Source organism: Hetaerina americana, unplaced genomic scaffold, assembly GCF_022747635.1.
Source record: "Hetaerina americana unplaced genomic scaffold, ioHetAmer1.1.p SCAF_9, whole genome shotgun sequence".
Classification (NCBI taxonomy): domain Eukaryota; kingdom Metazoa; phylum Arthropoda; class Insecta; order Odonata; family Calopterygidae; genus Hetaerina; species Hetaerina americana.
The window spans coordinates 62,056,767-62,076,282 of NW_027287538.1; the positions used below are offsets into that span (position 1 = coordinate 62,056,767).

General features: G+C 34.8%; 3 protein-coding genes across 3 annotated transcripts in view; all 3 read left to right on the plus strand.

The window, feature by feature from the left end:
* Positions 1-276, plus strand: part of tweek (transmembrane protein KIAA1109 homolog tweek) — a 120,856-nt gene extending 120,580 nt beyond the window's left edge. Inside the window, exon 78 of the mRNA XM_071597546.1 lies at positions 1-276. This exon is cut by the window's left edge and continues 540 nt beyond it. The gene's annotated coding sequence lies outside the window, so the exon portion shown is untranslated.
* Positions 277-6,556: 6,280 nt separating this feature from the next.
* CycB3 (cyclin B3) lies at positions 6,557-15,396 on the plus strand. Its single transcript, XM_071597725.1, has 9 exons — positions 6,557-6,667; positions 6,851-7,063; positions 7,140-7,528; positions 7,602-7,851; positions 7,922-8,161; positions 8,243-8,398; positions 12,622-12,796; positions 12,874-12,979; positions 14,556-15,396. Exons 2-9 carry the CDS (start codon positions 6,881-6,883, stop codon positions 14,617-14,619), a joined length of 1,563 nt encoding a protein of 520 aa, XP_071453826.1. The 5' UTR covers positions 6,557-6,667; positions 6,851-6,880; the 3' UTR covers positions 14,620-15,396.
* A 1,816-nt stretch (positions 15,397-17,212) lies between these two features.
* Positions 17,213-19,516, plus strand: part of LOC139698752 (condensin-2 complex subunit D3-like) — a 32,300-nt gene continuing 29,996 nt past the window's right edge. Inside the window, exons 1-2 of the mRNA XM_071597658.1 lie at positions 17,213-18,302; positions 18,821-19,288. Coding sequence (XP_071453759.1) covers positions 17,614-18,302; positions 18,821-19,288 — 1,157 coding nt within the window. The 5' untranslated portion in view covers positions 17,213-17,613. The remainder of the gene's footprint in view (positions 18,303-18,820; positions 19,289-19,516) is intronic.

The window sequence follows — 19,516 nt, forward strand, 5'->3', positions numbered from 1 at the left end:
GTGATATGTGGCATTTGAACCGTCCCCTTCTACAATGGAAGGGAGCTTGCAGGAAGTGGAGTCATGTCTTGTAAAATGTTATGATTTTTATATTATATCTCATTTTTTTCCATTTATTATGGCAGCTGCTGGATTCCTAACCAATTGTCATAAGATTTGCATTCTGAATCAGATAATTTTATTGTAAGTAAGATATTTTTGTTGAAATATTTGGTAATCCTGTATACTATGGTTGTTTTGAGTGATATATAAAGAGGACCTAGTCAATAAAATATGTGGTGGAACAAAATTCCATCAGTTCAATATTCAATGTTTGTTTCTTATCCTTAAATAATATTTATCCTCATATTTTACTTCATATGATGTTTTCATATCTCATTTTTTTATAGTAGTTATCAGAAGAGTACATTCTTATGTACATAATAACTTTAATGAGCTGTTATGAAAACCTATGAGGAAAATAATGTGAACTTGAGATATTAGAAAGGGTTTGTAGATTACACCAAACTTGATTATGGTACAATCAGATTCATCACATATGTCACATCTTCAGATGGTTAGTTTAGGTAAGAAGGGTGTCTTATATGTAATCTTCAAGTACAATTCTATGAAGCCATATATGCGATCTAACCAGTTCTATCACTATAAAGTTTAGCAAAATTTACATTTTTTTCTTATTGTTCAAGATGCATTGTCACAAGGTTGAGCCATATAGAATTTTAACCATTCAATGTGTATGATTTTTCACGAGCCTATGGTGGACAAATTAACTAAGGAGGGAAGAGAACATCACAAGATCGGTCAATATGATTTGCTTGTACCAATATAGTACATCGGTGTAGCACTCAATTTGTATGTGCGTATTGGTGATGGCTTTGAATAGTTGTAAATGAGAAGAGATACAAAATTAAATCACTCCTTGGTTTTGCATTTTGAGTTTAAGTGGCCTCTGCTTTTATTAGTGCAAAATAAAAAATGTTCGTCCCTTTGATTGATTGCTGAAAAAAAGCCCTTCATGCTCAGGATATCCTAAGCATCAGTGAAATAATCATCGCAGATACATGATAATAATATTTGTTATCTAGATACCATAACACATTGATATAAAATTCATCAAATTAAGTGGAAACAACCAGGATGCAAGTATTACAAGCAGTTATCTTGGAAGATTTCATCCAGGGGATGGAAGAGCTTTTCTATTAAAAGCTTTCTCAACTTAATTTTAAAGGAGCGCACATGTTACTGCTCACAAAATACAGATGGTAACTTGTTAAACACATGTAACCTTAAGCTGTTTCCACCCATCCAGGAAATCCCAGATAATCTGGGAATTGGTGTACTGGGGAAAATCCAGGAAAAACTTGGATATTCTAGCATAGCACACATAATTTATGACGTTTCCATCTTGTAGTATTTTTCCTACTATGCTGTGTAAGCTTTCACTTGTCTTTTGTGTAGGTACATTGGTGCATTTTTATTAATTAAGTTCCCCATAATTATCTTATTTCACACATTCAGGAACCTTTCCCCTGTACCACTTATGGCTCCCCAGGATGTTCTGGTGCCATAAAGTCTCACACATCTTGAGATTAGCAGAGGCTGTTCAAAGGCATTACCCAGGCTATCTTGTGAGTAGCCAACTGCTCTACCCTCTGGGCTATCCTACCATCTATTGTAACTTCAACAAGTAGAAAGAAGGCAGCAAACCCCAAATTATGATTAAATCACTATAATATTACTTTCAAGTGACTCTAATGATAGCATATTTTTGGAAAGTGATGACAAGTATGTTGATGATCATACTTATGATCCATTGCTACAGATTCATGAAAATATTATGGGGAGTATTAAAAGAAAAATTTAGAATTGAATGGTTAAGTGATTATCTTTCAAAAATTACTGGATAATAGCACTTAAGTTTCAAATGTTGCGAATTTTTAATCAGCTATATCAAAAAAGAGCAATTTTATATCTGCTCCATTCTCAGGATTGAATACAAATAATAATATGTACCACTCAACAGAGTTTCTCTGAATACAATGATTGGTTATTTTTGTTATATCACAAAAATGAGTTGGGGTTTTTGCCATGTGGTCATTAAGATTGCATAACTGGATCTAGCTTACATCATCTTATTCTGTGACTTCTTCAGCCAATGCTTGAATACTGACTGTAGCTGTCTATTAAAGCTCTAGACACCCCTGGGTTATTTTTAATGGTGAATGTGGCATGGTGTTACCTAAGATAAAGCTGGTGCAGAAGGAATAATAACTTCTGCTTTCATACTGAACTGCTGTTGTGAGAAATGTAGGCCAACATTTTAGTCCAGATGCAAGACATCATGGAGCATCCAGGAAAACATAGTCACAGTTTCAGTTCTTCATTAGCCACTAACCAATCATATCATTAATTAATCTCTCATTTCTATTGTTTAATTTATATTCTGTACATCCAGAAAATTTGTGCTCACCTGGAGAATAACAAATGAAACAGGAAAACCCTTCTTTTGTTTGTAATGAATACCGTACCTGGGGTTGTTGGTCTTGTGGAACTCAATTTTTTCCTGACATGCTTCAAGTGTAATGTGTCATGGCCATGGGTATGATTATTATAAACTTCAGAATTTTTAAGTACTACATCATATCTTTTCTTAGCATAGCAAATACATGTAAACACATGGGATTGGGAGAATGTTGAGTTTCTTGAAGATTAGACAGTATGGAGCATTGTCAGTGGCAGAATTCATCAGGCAAGCAGTATTCTTTCGTAGTCTGAAGTTTGTTTGCTGTGGGAGATGAACCTCCGGAAACAATTCTTGTAAAAATGCAAGCATAGAAATGGCCATATTAGAGATCTAGTAACACATCATGACAGAGAATCTGATAAAGAGCATGAAGTAGCTGGTTGAACAAACTGTCCAAAGCAGGTTGAGCACATGTTCATCCCTGGAAAGGTGGAGATTACTTGAAGCCACAGAAACTTAAGATCCTTGGCTGGACCAAAGTGGGTTCAATTCATGGTTTTGGTCATTATGACGTTTGTTCACAGAACTAATGTTCACACACATATTGTTAGAAATAAGATATTGACTGCTTATTTGGTTTGCTCACAAAACATTTTGTTTAGGCTTAAAATGAGTTTCAAAACATTTTGAAAAACAGTGGGTTCAAGCAAACATGTTTGTGTAATTAAATGAAGAACACCATGTATATTTCCACTTTTAATTGAAAATTTAATGAATTCTTTCCTTTTTGATTATAAATGCATGAACATGTCATAGGATTTTCCATGCCAATCTTAAAAATAATGGCATTTCTGTAGGAAAGAATACAACTGCTCGTAAAGAGAAAAAATTGATAAATGGGCTTGATTTATTATATAGAAGTTAGCATAAAAGCACTTTTAAATAGTTCACTCCGGGAAAACATCATCAATACTTTCGTATATTCTACTCATAATGATGTGAAGACTCCTGAGCCAATTATAATGTGATATCCCAAAAGTATGGAGGCATGGTAGTCCAGGGGTAGAGACTTGGACTACTGTCAGGAGGGCCTGGGTTCAATTTCCAGGCATGCCTCTCTGGGCACTTATCTTCACCCAAGCCATGTGATTTTTCAGGTATCATAACTTTCTAGAAAACCATAGGCAGCCCAGGGAAATGATTTGGCCCCCTTACCCTAGAGTATCAATTTCACATGTCTAAGCCCAACCCTATGTGAAATTAGACCAACCTTGAGGTTGATTACTGTGTTTATAGTTTTTACACCAAAAGTGTGGAGAAAATTGGGCAAAAAATATAGACAGAGAGGATGGCAAATGTAACTTGAAATATGTTGAGAGAAGAGAGGAAGTTGCTTGGTTAAATCTAAAGGAGGAAGGATTAAGGGGGCAGGGCAAATATTGAGTGGGATTTTAAAAGCTCTAAAAAGGACAGAAGAGAATTAGGCGAAAGGAAGAAAGAGAGCAGACTTTTTGGTTGGTATGAAGGCAGCCAAAAGGTATGAAGAACCGACGAAGAACTTGATTTAGCTTAAAAACAATTAGGATAAGGCATTGAGTAGAACATTATATTTATGACTGTGATAAATCACTTATCACCCATAGAAACAAGTGTCAGGGTACCACAAGGTAGCTTGCCTTGGCCATTATTATTTCTATTTTATATGAACGATTCGCCAGGATATATTGAGAATAACAACATACTTCTGTACGCAGATGATACAACTCTGGGAATGAGCCACAAGGACCCTGACTTGTTACAAGCTAAGCTTGATAGCTCATTATTGCTCTTGGAAAACTGGTTTAATGTTAACAAACTGTTTGTAAATGTCCTAAAAACAAATAACATTCAATTTAAAAAACGGGAGGGAAGTGCCTCAGTTAGACCTCTGCTTAAAAGGCAAACCCATAGAAAGCATACACAACACCAAGTTTTTAGGTTTGCCTATTGATGAGTCCTTAAATTGGGGGTACCATACCAATGGCCTATGTTCTACTTCGCTAAAAGGTGGATTTATTCTATGAAACATTGTAAATTTATATATACTGATTATGGTTTTCTATGGCAACTTTCAGTCACATAAGAGCTACAGAATTATTTTTTGGGGAGCATCACCTGGTTCCCATAGTTTTTATAATGCATAAAAGATGTAATAGCTATATAACAAAAATATTCTTATGGTAAACTTGCAAACCTTATTTTAAATAATTGAAAATTCTAACTTTACCTTTTCTATATATTTATTACTTATGTATGCATGTTAAGGATAATGTAAAACGGCAAATCTCCAATGCTCAGGTACATGGGCATAATACTCAACCAAGTGTTAATGTACATTAGCTCTGCAACTCTTCTGCTATGTATAATATTAGTCCCTTTCATGTGGCCATCAAAACTTTCCACTATCGGCCCCTAGGCATAAAATCTGCTACTTCTAGGGGTACATTTAAGAACTATTTTAGGCATTCTTTTTTAGATAAATGCTATTATAGTGTGGAAGTTCTGGAGTCTTCCGAACACTGAAACAGCTAATTGTTTGTTCTCTGACTTATCCTATATTTTACTTTGTTAAGTCCTGAGACCAATAAATATTATTATTAATATGTTATTACGGAATGTCATAAGTTAAGGTATCTTATGATTGATTAACCTCTCCCAAAAGTAATAGACAAGCACCATTTAAAAATGTTGACCATACTAATATGAGGAAGTGTGCAGGGAGGGAGTAGAGGAAATAGGGGCAAGATAGTCATGTGACCAGCAGATGTATCAACCAGAACATCTCAAGTATCTGCATGGCAAAACATTTCTCTCTTTGGGTTCTCTCATATTTGCCATGAACTTCTGGAAATATGCTATTGTGGCCAATTGAATAATCTATTGAATCGATTTCACAAGGGAATCCCTCCTCAGAATGTTTGAAACAATCTACAAGTTTAAAGTTGTCATTTGCATTAAGTTCCATTAATAACACATGTTGCCAAGGATAGTGAACTACACAGTGACACACATTGTTGGTTCATATATGACTTCTCTTTCTGACCATTCTGCTTGCAATGTATTGCCACAATTCTGCTTTGGTGGATTGGACTTAGGAAAATGGACATATTACAAAGGTTTGTGAAAAATCAGAATAATTATAGTAATTTATTGCTTTTCATACCAGAAGGTTCATACAACAATCAATAGACATCATTGGGGAACAATAACTTTCTGTGATGAGCCTAGATGCTTTGACTCGGGAATGTTTGTTTCTGCACTCATTATAGTTTTGCTTTTACCCATTTCATTTGTATTTAACAAATAAAATTTAAAGTATGCAAATAAACTTGTCTTATGACCAGTAAATTTTGAATGACTAAAATTTAGTTTTATGACTGGTAGTATTATGATAAATAGTTAAGTTCAAAACCGGACGTTAAATTGCTCATTAACTGAAAGACAGTATTATTAATGCCAATCCGGATGTATTGCACTAATATACAACTAATGTAGCTGTGAAATGAAAGAAAATTAAACGATTTTCCACGATTCTAGATTATTTGCTATAAATTATTTTTTAATTTATAACATCTGTAACTCTGCATGAACATTTAGCAGCATTGGTAGGATGAAAATTCGAGTAAAGTATTATTAATACAGATTTATAATGTTTGAAATATTACACTTTTGAAACTATTTCAAACTGAGAATTATCATCTTAAAATATCCGATGGATGACTCGAATTATGATTTTTTTCCCCTTCAGTTTTGAGTAACAGACAGAATTTGATAACGTTTTGCTTAAATTCCTGTCATGAATCATCCTGACAAGTTTTTCATGATGCAATGGCAAAAATGCTTCTTGTATTTTTGTAGAGTGATGATATTTTTGAAAATGATTATTTCACAATATTTTCACTTTTTAGAAATATTATACATATAAAATGGAAATACACGAACTATATCTTTAAACAATTGGTATTATATTTTTAAATGACCTCCTTTTTCCTTCAAGATGGCAATCGGATTCTACTCATAGGTGTCTCGTCAAACGTCGAGCTAGCGTGCGTCAGCCAATGAAGTTCAAGTTAAACCGAAAGTCGTAGCAGTTTGAAAAGTCCTGCTGTCTAAGCAGTCGTATTCTCCGTTTGCGAATTAGCCACAAGAACTTAGTTAGGAGTGGTAAGTACAATATTTTGATGCATATAAGAAAGGAAATTATTATTTACCATTTTGTCTTTGAATTATTGCTACTTCTTCGGGAACATGCTTCCTAAAACCAGGAGCAGGTGTGATGATTTGTCCGTTACAAACACGTCCATTTAAGTTTTGGATCCATTTAAAGTTTGCATCTTTCTTTTAAAGTATCCCATACCTTCTGCAAAATCGGACGCAATGGATCTGAAGAGTTCAAAGAAACCATTTCCATTCTTAAGAAAAGGGACTGGCTTACTCAGAGTAAAATATGTCAATTCGGGAACAAATTCAAAGAAAACTGGCGAGGGTACTAAAAGGAAGGCCAACTTCTCTCCGAAGAAAGATGAGCAAACGAAGAAGCCGCTGGTGGATAATACTAATGTAAGTATTGAATTGATTTCGAGGTATTTTTTTAAACGAAGTTTGCGTGAGTTAAATATTTTTATATTACGTATAGGGGGAAAACCGATCAATCCGTGTGGTGTCAAATGACTCCATGAAATACACCAATCTTAGACAGGAATTGGAGAACATAATGCCAGGGTCAATGATATTGAGACCACGTGTGAAGCAAAATATGGTAACTCAACCAAAACCGCCTCCTTTGGCTAACAAAGGGATTGCAAATCCGCGGCCAAAACTAGCTCAGAACTATGCAGTAAAGTCGGCGCCGCCTGAGCCAAGAAAGAAATCTGAAATCACGGTTAACAAATCTGATTGTAATAGTGGACCAGTGACGACTGCCGGACCTAAGGAAACTGTAGTGGCAGAGAACCTGGAACGATCGTCGTTGGACTCACTTAAAAGTGATGATAACTTATTGTACGTTACGGCATTGGAGGAAAGGTGAGTGATACATCGTCTTGGACATAACTTATTCAAGTAGTGACGTGAATTCTGATGTTACATTTTATTTCAGTTTGTCAGCTGCAAGCCTCTCCGATACGAACTCAGGCGAGTCTGGAGCAAAAAAATCCTATGCAGCTTCGGCCATTAGCGAAGATAGGAATGGTGTCAACCAGGCCGGACCCTCAACAACATCAACTTCTCTTGCAGTGCACTCTTCTCTCCCACCTGATGTGGAAGATTTCGATCGTGAGACTTGGAATGATCCTTACCTGGCATCTTGCTATGCCATGGACATTTTTTCTTATCTCAAATCAAAAGAGGTAAATTTCCTATTTCGTGAATTTTTGTCAATTGAGTATTATATTTCACTAAATGGCATTCAAATTACAGGCTTGTTTTGTCGTTGATGGGTCGTATTTAAAGAAGCATAGAGGTATCACTGCTGAAATGCGAGCGTTCCTTGTGGATTGGATGGTGGAGGTGCAGGAAACATTTGAGTTGAATCACGAAACGTTATATTTAGCTGTGAAGATAGTTGATTTATTCTTGAGTAGTTACAATAGGGAATTGTCCAAGGAGAAGTTGCAGCTTCTAGGGGCCACAGCTGCATTCATTGCCAGTAAATATGATGTAAGTTTTATTCCATCACATTATTTGTGCATGTATCCATTGCCCCTGGCAAAGCTTATCTAACCTAATACCTCATTTCAGGAAAAGCATTTGCCTACAGTGGAGGACTTCAAACTTGTTTGTGATGGAGCCTATTCACGAACTGAATTTATGTCAATGGAAATCCTAATTCTTAAGACCCTTGACTTCAACTTGGGGATACCATTATCTTATAGATTTCTTCGTCGCTATGCAAGGGTATGTGCCTTTCATTTAAACAAAGTTTTTAAAATTACATTAACATGGTTCTTACTGTTCTGTGTGCAGTTGACTGGAATGTTTATGTATTAGAAACTGACTCATCTTGTTGTACCTTCTTATATTTGTCCTGAAATTTCTGTGCAATCCTTAAAGTATACCTTCTACTCACATTGTCTATGTTGAGTGAGTACTTTTTCTGCACATAATATCCCAGAATAATTCTCTTCTCAATTTCGTTACATTCTCTTTCTGCATCTGAGCATACTTGTATTATATTTAGTGTGAAGGTCATCCATATATTTTCGAATTTCGTTGGATACATACATGGTCTTTATCAGCTCTGGTGGGTAATTTAATTCAATGGTTAAATCATTGGGCTAGGGCCCAGTGGGTCTGGGATTAGTTCTGAATGTCAATCTTCGTGGGGATCTGCTGGCAGCACAGGGGAAGTAGTCCTGCTACCTTAATGCATATTACATTTCCCTCACCATTGGGCTTAGTATTAGATTATCTCTACTCTCACTGCCAAACAATTTTTTAGGGTTTAATTTTTGTTTTTATTGGTTAAAGTGGGGATGCACTCTGCTCCCTTAACCAGTTGGCAACGGTGAAATGGTTTTATTTCAGTAGGTTTATTGCAGTTATCAACTAAATACTTCATTATAGATAACCTCTTTCCCTCATCGTCATATAGTTTCAGCCAATCACAAAACATTGTGTGTTTTACAAAGTTGAAAAATTAGTAAATTGTTTAATATTATTGGTGCCCAGCTGCATGTAGTGAGTGTAGAGGATTCTATATTTTTTGATACTGTTGTAAAAACTGACAGTCAACATAATATCCACAAACAGTCAATAAGTGACATCGGTAGCAATTAATTGAGTCACCTGACTGGAATTTCCCTGCAACCAATTTCCCTAAAAATCATCACAAGTAGCTGCTGAATCCCCTTTGATCAATCAGTTCAAAATGCTAATTTCCTAGAAAATATCTCAATATTTCTTTCTTTTTGCACTTTACATTATGTTGCAAAAAATAAAACACACATGGAAAGCAAATTGTTTGAACTCCTCCCCCATCATGTCACAATCAATTAAAATAACCAAATAGAACAATAACAGAATAAGTTTGGCAATTTTCTTGGAGCTAGTAAAGAATATATTTCTGCCATGTTTGAATTGGACATTTTCATCGGAATACCATGAAATTTTTATTTGATTAACAGTAACTATGCAACATTTGCTGCCTCCTTAAAGATTTAAAACTTTTTGTTTGTCCTAACTCTTTCTAATACCACCTCATATTTGGTTTGACTTGTGGTGTTCATTATATCTGGAAAAAAATTTGCACAGCTTTTGCAAATATACATCCAATCTAACTAGCAAAACCACAACTTGCTTTAATCTTAGTATAAAATATTAATATTCTTGTTTAAAACTCCTTCAGCTAATAGATTCACCTGCTAACATGGATTCAAAACCACCATTGTACTTCCTATCTAATGTCTTTCACTCAATTAAAATGGATGTGCAAAATACAAAGACAAGCCTTGTTTTAGTTGTTCCAACTACAATAGAAAGATCTTGTTGTTGGAGTAACAATGGACAGCTTCATGTAACTAAATAAATTCCTAATATTAGCCAAATCACTGTTATGCTCACTTTGTTTGCAAAAAGGGACCTTGTCTGGCCAAGTTTAAATTAATCATTTAGAAGAGATTTCCATGGCCTTTCATTTTATTGGTGCAAATATGGGTTTCTTCCCATTCTGAAGACAAAATTATTGTAATAATTCACCGCAAGAGGTGTCTTAAGTCCTTCAGCATTTTTTATTATGAAATTCCCAAGTCTTAGCACAAATCTCATGGTTTAGGTAAACATTTTTCTTATCACAATATGTTACTTTAAGGTCCCAGAAATTGCACACCTCTCTAATTTATCTAATACCCATCATCTTTATTTCCTTGCAAACCACTTCACTCAGAACCAGTGTGAGTTGTAATCTTTTTCAGCAAATGCCCTTTGGGAAATCTAAATAATTTTCTTGATTCCACTATCAAGACATACACGCTTTGCATTTATGTATTATTTGCAAAACCAATCAATTTTCAACTAATGAAGCAGTAGTCAATACTACTAACTTGCATTCCACAACAGAAGCCCGATTCCATGTCAATTCCATACACTAAATTATATCTCTGGGTGACTTTATGTCAATACTGCTATTCCTCTCTCTTTGCCATAGTGTACTCATTTTGTTATAATCACAATATTGCTGTCGTGGCTTTACAAAGGTCCACACTTCATTAGATTTCAATCTTTTCATTTGTTATGATATTCCTGCATTGTGCTCTTCTTTAGCCTCACTACACAAATAGCCACTTTATAGCTAATGAATCTGAAATTTGGCTACTCCGAAATCAGAGTGCTCTGGTACTTATGAGACCACCCTTGTATTGGATGTTCATTACAGTGTCATGCTAAAGGCACAGATGTGCCCTTGAAATTAAATGTGATTTGGTGATGGTTGTGGTTCTCTGCTCTCATTCAAGATGTTCATGGCTTGTGTTTATCCATTGTGTATCTCCCATGACAGCTGACTCTCCACAAGCAGCATTTTGACCCTGAATGCCCTTAATGATGGCAACTCATTTCTACTGCTCATTGACTTCTATTGTGATGATTACTGGATGCCCCAGTGAACTACATATATGCTCGAATTCCCTCCTCCCTCACCAATGGTCCTCAGCTAAAGGTCACATTGTATTTGTTAATGGAGTTTAGTTTGTGAAAGATTTGTCCCACATGCAAGACATTCTTTTGACCCAATATCAATGTTTAACCAATATCATGAATTTTAAAAATTTTCTGTTATTGATGATCATCACCTTAAAACTTCTGGTCATTTGCTAATATAGTGCAACATTGTCTGTCATAACCAAATGTAATTGGAAGATAGCCAATATTCCCCTGCTTTATTCATGGACTATTTTTGGTGCTACCTTTTCATCTGATAAATGCTGTGATTTTTTATAATAAACTAAATTCATATATCAGTTGAGGTGTTTCTAAAGTAAATCCTCTTCAGTATTCCTATTACTATGGCAATAAATCAATCAAGTCAGTGAAGGTAAAACAGTCTATAAAAAGTAGAAGATAGCAAAACTTTGTGATTGTTGTTTTTGTTTCAATTTAGGGTAGAAAAAACACTACAGCTTACAATATATTCCGTTTTTTTATTATACTGTTTAAAAGATTTGGATTTAACAATTAATGGAAACCTTAAAATATTTTAGTGATAAATCATGCAAGAAAATTCAGGGGACACGAATTCCTTCTTCTGTGCTCTCTAACATTCTTTGGATGCGACTTCATCAGTGTGGCAAACATGCTGTTTATGGTATTTTAAACCAAATTTCTTAATGTGCTGTCAGATTAGTCAGTTTTTAAAACAAGGCTCCTATATTGCAGGTTTAATGGCTCAACCCTTGCCACCACTTCTATGGGATTATGTATTTCCAATCTTAACCCAATAGATATTGCCATCGCTTTCTAAGACTTTGGAAAACTTATATTTGATAATTTGATAGCTTATTTTAAACTTATGTGCAGAATAGTAATATGCTTTTGCACCTAAACTTTCCACTACGTGCCACCTCTTCCCCATGCTAAATTTTGTCTAATTATCAATATTGGCTTATCTTTCTATATAGTTCTACTGTGCCAAACTGCTACTAAGGTGCACTCTGTTAAAGGTTATCTTCTTCTTCATTTTATGATGTTCTAACACATATTGTCACACATTTTTGGAGTGCTTTATGTGGTCTTGTATGCACAGATGGGTAGAACTGGTAACTGGGAGGACTAATGGGAGAGATTAAGTGAAAAATATGGTGGGATAAAGGTAGTCAGACCTATTCCAAATCAAGCATATGCATTGGTGTTTAAAAAGGTAATCATTGAAATGGCAATGGCTTGAAAATTATGAGCTGAATGAAAAGGTGGAGTATAGCTTATAGCTTGATTTTAGTTTCAGTTGTGCATTACAAATGTGTGCTATTTCATTGGTGAAATGTTTTAAGGGAGTCTTAATTGGATGTGCTGAAGATTCTTTAAACGGTTGACTTCATTGGTACAGGTTAAGGATTGGTGTGAATATTTCCTATGCTGAAAATCAAATGTTTTTTTTATTCTAATAAGTTATAAAATTATGATTTTAGTGCATCAAGTCATCAATGCAATTGTTGACCCTGGCTCGATATATTCTGGAGTCATCCTTAATGGAATACAGATTCATATCCCGCTCAGATTCCAAAATGGGTGCAGCATCATTACTACTTGCTTTGAAAATGCTTCGATTAGGTGGCTGGAATCCTACACTTGAGTACTATTCAGGTAATAGTTAATGCATTTTGGGGAAAAGTTTTTTCTGAGGCTTATTTATGACTTATTAAATGTGAGTTTTTTCTCAGGTTACACTTTAAGTGAAATAAAGGACTTGACGTACGAACTAAATGCCATGATCCACAAGGAACCACGTGAAAACTGTCAAACCATCAAAAACAAGTACTCCCACAGGTAAAGATGATTTTCCAATTGCTGCTCATGAGTATCTGATTTTTTACAGCTATACCTAATTATTTTATGGTATTTTGATGTTGATAAAATGTTGAATTATTTATTTCATATGTCTTATAAAATATGGTGGAATAGTACTCTCTTAGGGGCCACATAGGGGACATTAAATTAAGTATAAACTAATTCAACTAAAACTAATGTGCTCCACTTTATTTGAATTGGTGAGGTATGAATTGTCTCTTTACACCTTCCATAATTACCAGTGCTATTATCACCCTATCAAAAAGGTATCTTTTGTATTAGGTATTATAAGTATTCACGGCTCTGATTTGTTTGTCATTAGTTCCTTTGAAAAAAAATTTTAATCCAAAAAATGTGGAATCAATTTGCTGTTGTTGAAATTCTCTTGCTTTTTGAAAATTTCTCTAGCCTTGCATATCAACTTAGGAAAATATCTATTTCCTTTGACCCATTGATTCCTAAAAATTGGTGTGTCCAGGTGAATGCTGTACTTGGTTTGCAATGGATGAGACTTTGAAAATTTTATTCTGAGTCACTGGAGTGCTTGCCCAATGAGCATTTGAACAATCTGGAAGCTGTTTCATTGTAACTGAAGGTCGTTGATAAAGAAAATATTTTCTGGGGTTGATATGCAAGGCTTGCCAATCACCAGAGATTTAAGCTTAGAATATGGTTGCACTCTCTTTGGCTTAGAAAAGTTTTTCAAAAGAATCCACTGACAAGCAATGAAGATGGCGGGCACCAACAGCCAATCTGGATAGACTATATAGTATATGCAGCAACCAATTCTTGTGGAAAGTCTTTCAACCTGAATATTCTTCTGATTTTAACACTAATGTAAAAATTGTACTCTTATAAGGTTTATGCCTTTCTACTAAAGTTTTAACAGTTTATGGGGTGAATCTAACTTGGGTTAGTGAAATACTTGTGGTCTGGTCAATTCTTTAAAAAATGATTTTAAACTTTCCATCAACTATGTATTTTTTTATACATTGCCTCTTTGGTGATAAGAATTATTTTTTCCATTTATTCCAATACTACTGACAGAAAACAAGTCTCCAAATTTGGCATTGGTTATTCCTATTATAAATATTGTTGGTATTCCACTAGCCAAGGTAGGTTTTGATTGGATCAGCCTATACAATTGTAAACCTATACATTTACTTGTCTCTTGTAACAAAACCACCTGATGACACTAAATAAATCCCCTCTTCAATTCCTCATACTTCCTTCATTCCATTCTGTGTGCCTATCCTATTCTTACCCAGTTCCTTGTTTGCCTAACGTTCTCCCCCCTATCACTCTTATCTTCCTTCCCTCCGCAAAATCCCTTTGCCATTGTATGTTAATTAATATGATATAGTGTTGCAATCTATCCTTTCCGAGATTTTTTTGACTAATTACTGTGAGTTGTAATCTGACCATTCACATTGTAAAGCATTGACCATTTCTTGTATTCCACCTTAAGTTTAAAACTTGAATAGCCATATCTGGGACCTCAATTCAATCTGGTTTTTTTAATGATATTACAAATAAGGTGTTTTATGTTTTTCAGGATATTTCTGGAAGTTGCTCTTATCCCACTACTGGATGACAAAGATTTGGGGCTTGATGAATGATGTCCTATTTTGTATAGTCTCATTTCCTGAAGAATTCACCTATGAATGAAGTACATGCCTTAATGGTGGCTGTATGTCTAATAGGATTTCCTCTTAGAGTACTTTTATTTATTGTAGAATTAATCCAGAATTTCCTGTGATGAATTGGAGGAATATGTCAGAAAAATCTTTTGTGTCTATCCATTTCAGACATCATAAGAATATCTTTCCAGAAAGTTTCCACTGTGATATAGTGGGAATGCATTTTTTAACATCCAGTGGAAAGGACTGTGTACATTTTTTGTTACCAATTATTTTTTGTTGTGATGTGGTTTTGTCTGTAGTTGTGAGAATTCTTCTCTGCTCAAGTCTGTAGTTGTGAGAATTGTAAAGATCTTTGTATATTATTTTTTATAATGTGTACTTTACTGATTTTGGAAGTCCATTTGTAAATTTTTGTATAGAAAATGTGTGAATGTTTAAATAGAATCAGCGCTCTATTGTAATGTATAAATATTTGTATAAATGGAATTTTAATATAAGACTCTGAAGATAGCTCCATTTTAATCTTGTTTCAAATATTCAAGTATCAGATTTATAAATGTGCATGAAGTATCTTAAATCATTGTAATGTCAAATGTGAAGGTGGAACCAATGATTGTGTGACCTGCCATGAATTTTGGAAAACAAAGTTGACGCAATCGATTATTTTTTAGAATTTTAAATGAATAGTACAAATTTGCTGTGCAAAAGTTTAATGAATGTATACAATATTGATACAATAAACTTCTCTACTAAAGTGAAATACATTTTCCTGTGTTACATATGTCGTAGTAATGTCCAGGTCTCTCTCAGTAGTGCACAGTGTATCACGGTACCAGTCTTGGTCCTCACTAGTGTGGCTAATTTTGGTGGTTGAATTCCAAAAGGTAAAGATGCTTAGATGTAATGAAAGGGGAATTTATAATGGAAAATGTTGTGTACAATATTTTCGGAAAAGCCATGGCTAGACCTGGAAGAGAAGCAAAGGGGAACTTGTTTCCTCCTAGAATAAGTGGATTTACATGGTATACTAGAATGTTATGATCAGCATACAAATACTGAATGAAAAGCCATGTATTTGTGGACATAAGTATCACTAAATTATGGAAAATGCTGATGTCAATGTATAGTACCTTTTAAGAATTAAGTCAAAAGGAATTTTTTGTTTCTTGCATAAATGTAAATTGAACCATAGATGGGTAATATGCACACTATTACTTTGTTTACATTCATATCCCACATACTTTAATATATATTGCTGATAAACCCTCAACCTTGCACTTTAATAGATTGAATGATGACAGATTCCAGGCAATTAAAAAGTCAAAATGAGGTTTTAACAGCTGTAATAATGTAGAAAAATGGGGAAAAGGTGTAAATTGTACACCCAGTAGTGTGGAGGGCCAGTTATTTTGTGTTAAATTTGTCTGAAAGATTGAATTAATTATAAGTAAATGTATTGACATACTAGAGAGGTATATTGTTTGCCAAATTGGAGGTTTTATGGGAGTATGGAATGAATTCTCACCCCAAGATATTTTATTAAGTTTTTTATTTGATTGCAATACAACATTTTTGCTTCATGAAGTTTTCATGTCCTGTGACCTATCCCCCTTATTCCCTCTAGCATGGCTATTCTTTCTTTTCTAAAAATTCTTCATAAGGCCTAATCATGGCATCCACATCAACTATCTACTTTTGTCTTATTTGAAAATGTTCCAATTCCTATTTTCCTCTTTTTTGTTGTGGGCATTATTTAACTGATTAGAATAGGTCATTGAAGACTTCAGACCAAACCTAATGATGATGTAGACAAAATTTCAATTTGTACATTAAAATAATTCAGCAGGGAAATGTTTACACTATCTGCCTTCTTATTTTAATCTCTTGTAGTGTTTTACTGCCTCATGTTAGAGTTTATTTGGCCTTAAGTTCTCATTGTTATTGCATCCTGCTTGTACGCATTGAACTGGTGTGATAGCTTAACCCTTTCTAATCCTAAGTGTTTTCCAGCTCCTTCCTTAAATTTTTTAACTGCAACAAAATATTTTGTTGGAATTCTTCTCCCGAAAAATCCAAAACAATTCTCGCATCTTCTTGATTATCAAAATGGTCACCCACATATTTGGATAAGTTCAAAGTGTGTTGTAAATATTTTTGAGCATTTGTTTCTAGATATTTATTAAAATGCATTTTTTTTGGTACTCAAGCCACTTTTCCAAGATTTTTATTGGGAAGAAAACCTGCAGTGCCTGTTATAATCAATAGTGAATAAAAAAACGTAAGCCCACCTAAAAGTCTTATGGTTGTCGGCTTTAGCTAAAATATATCTCCTCCGTGGGGGCGTGGGTTGAATCAGTCTTTTTTTATTATATTCAGAAACATGATTTCAAGAGTTAATTTCTTGAACAATAATGGCATCCTTGTATTTCCCGCTATCCTTATACGAAACTCCGCTTTCGCACCCTATCCTTCATCAAGCAAACTATATTCGAGCTTGCTGTTTAAAGAATACCAACCGTTCCGTAAATACATTTTGCTTTTTTCACTTCGATTGGAATATTGCCTTCGCTTTTATTTAATGTTGCGAGAGGGGGTGGGTTAACAGTTGTATTTTCGATACATCTGAGCGGAAGTTCGCGGAAGGTTTTTTCTTAAACCGGTGAAATTGTCAATGTAAACATTACTCCTCGCCATGTTGTGGCAGCGAATTTGAACATCAAGCCAAATCAATGTATCAAACCATGCGTTTATTGAGCTCGTGTTTATTATTTGAATGTATTTTTTTTAGTTTTACGAATATAAATGATCGGAAGGGTAAAGTATGAAACAGGTCTTTCTTTCAAGAGCACAGTGAAGCAATTATCAGTGAAATAACTTCAAACTGAACGAACATTTCTCCGTTTATGTAAAATTTTCCCACCCTGGGGAAAGATCTTTGAGGCCAGTCAAAGATAATCCTTTCCCTCGGAGATGGATGTGGATTATTATGTTTCCGTTTTGAAATTGGATTTGTTAGAAGATGACTGGGTTGATGCTGTGTGGGAAAATGAATTTATAACCGTTGATGACCTACCCGAGGACTTTTTTGAGGGTGATAATATTGACCAAAAAATTGAAGATTTTAGGAAGGATCTAAGGAATTTCGAGACAGTATGGGACATTTTAGGCCCTCGCGTAAAAAGATTGTTGCCTTTAATTTATTATTTTTTGAGGCAAGGTGGGAAGGAAAATGCCGATATAGACAATAGAACCACGGCTATAAAAGCCTCTGGTCTTTATTTTGTCTTGCTCTCGATACCTGGGAGTTCCGCATACAAAGTATTTAGGAGACTATTGTTTGAGGCTGCCCTAGAACCCTTCAAGATGTCATCACTACTTCGGGACGAATCATCATCCAAAGTAAAGAAACGCCAGCAAGAAGAAACTTACGAAGATGATACAGACAGCTCTTTATTTTACGGACAGAAACTTGGACTAGCCGCAGCGCTTAACGACTCCCTGAGAGACCTGTTGAGTCTCCTTAAATGCTATTCATTGAAAGACAAAGCGGACACTTTTGAGACAACCGTACAAATTGTAGCATCTTTGACTCTGGTAGATTGTAAATCAACACACATTAATTCAGCAGATAGCGAGGTGCGTAACAACTATGCTGCTGGGTAAGTTTTTTTATTCCCAGTCAAGGTTTCTATTGTTGATATTTTATTCATATTAATCGAACTCAAATTGAGCGACAGGAATGGAATATAAATGCTGAAACTCTCACTGACATGTTACAATCGTTATAGAGTATAAAAAAACATTTCATTATCTGTCATAATATTTTCCAAATGTTTTCTCAGCATGTGAAAGAGGTTGTATATGCTCATAGAGTAATTTGGTGTCAATGACCTTCGATTCATTTTTGTGTGGTTCTGCCAAATATCTTTAATAGTAAATAATCCTCCCATCTCTTGACTATGTCTTTTATTAATTTTCATAAAACTTAGTTCAGCTTATAAACCATTTTCAATTAATGCAATACGTTTCCTCTTTTCAGTCTAAAATTCATGATTATAGACTTAATAGTCATTGTTTGTTCATGTCCGGTTTATTTAGTCATAGTAGCTGGTGAATATTTTTCGGAGCACTTCAGACTTGGCACCTATTATGAAATATTTGTACTTCATGTTTGTAGGACTCTCGAACGTGCATTGTTCTGCTTGACCAAGAACGCTTATGTGGCTCTACAGACATTGGCTAAAGGCAGATTGCAGGATGGGAATACACCCTGTGTTGAATTAGTCTTGGACAATGTGTTGCCAGCTTTGGCATGGGGTGGGGATGGAACTTCCAAAGAGCGCACAACAATAAGAAATAACATGAAAGTTTTTGTCAGGGAAATAATATTTCCAAATGCCAAGGAAGAGGGACATTTTGAAAGCACTATCACCACTCTTGTGCGCCATTTGTGTGCTGCTGCTGTTAGAATGACTGTGGATATTCGTCGAATGGTGGCTTCAACAATATTGGAATTGATGATGGATATGACATGCATTGATCCTGTTCTTGATTGGATCATCCTCTTCTCTCGATCGGATCGCAACAATCATCGCTTGATGAGCATGGAGGTTCTTGGACAGATGCTGCTCAAATCTGGGACAATGTAAGCTATTCACTGGTTAATGTGATTTTTTAAATAAGTGCTTCTTGTTTAAGAGGGTGCATAGTATTTCATATCAAGGATAAAGCTTTCTTTCAGTTGAATTAATTATGAACTATGAAAACAATAAGCTAAAAACAGAAGAAATTATGGCAGTTATTGTAATTAGATGAGAACTTAACAGTTCTGAGTTCATGAATAATAGTGAAGACCTCTTTCCCTAGTTTCTAC

What these genes read in the sequence shown, in the direction of transcription:
- CycB3 (XM_071597725.1), top strand. Translation starts at nt 6,881, where the DNA reads ATGGATCTGAAGAGTTCAAAGAAACCATTTCCATTCTTAAGAAAAGGG. An exon ending in TTCTTCGTCGCTATGCAAGG is followed by an intron (nt 8,399 to 12,621) that starts GTATGTGCCTTT and finishes TTATGATTTTAG; the next exon opens with TGCATCAAGTCATCAATGCA. An exon ending in TACACTTGAGTACTATTCAG is followed by an intron (nt 12,797 to 12,873) that starts GTAATAGTTAAT and finishes GTTTTTTCTCAG; the next exon opens with GTTACACTTTAAGTGAAATA.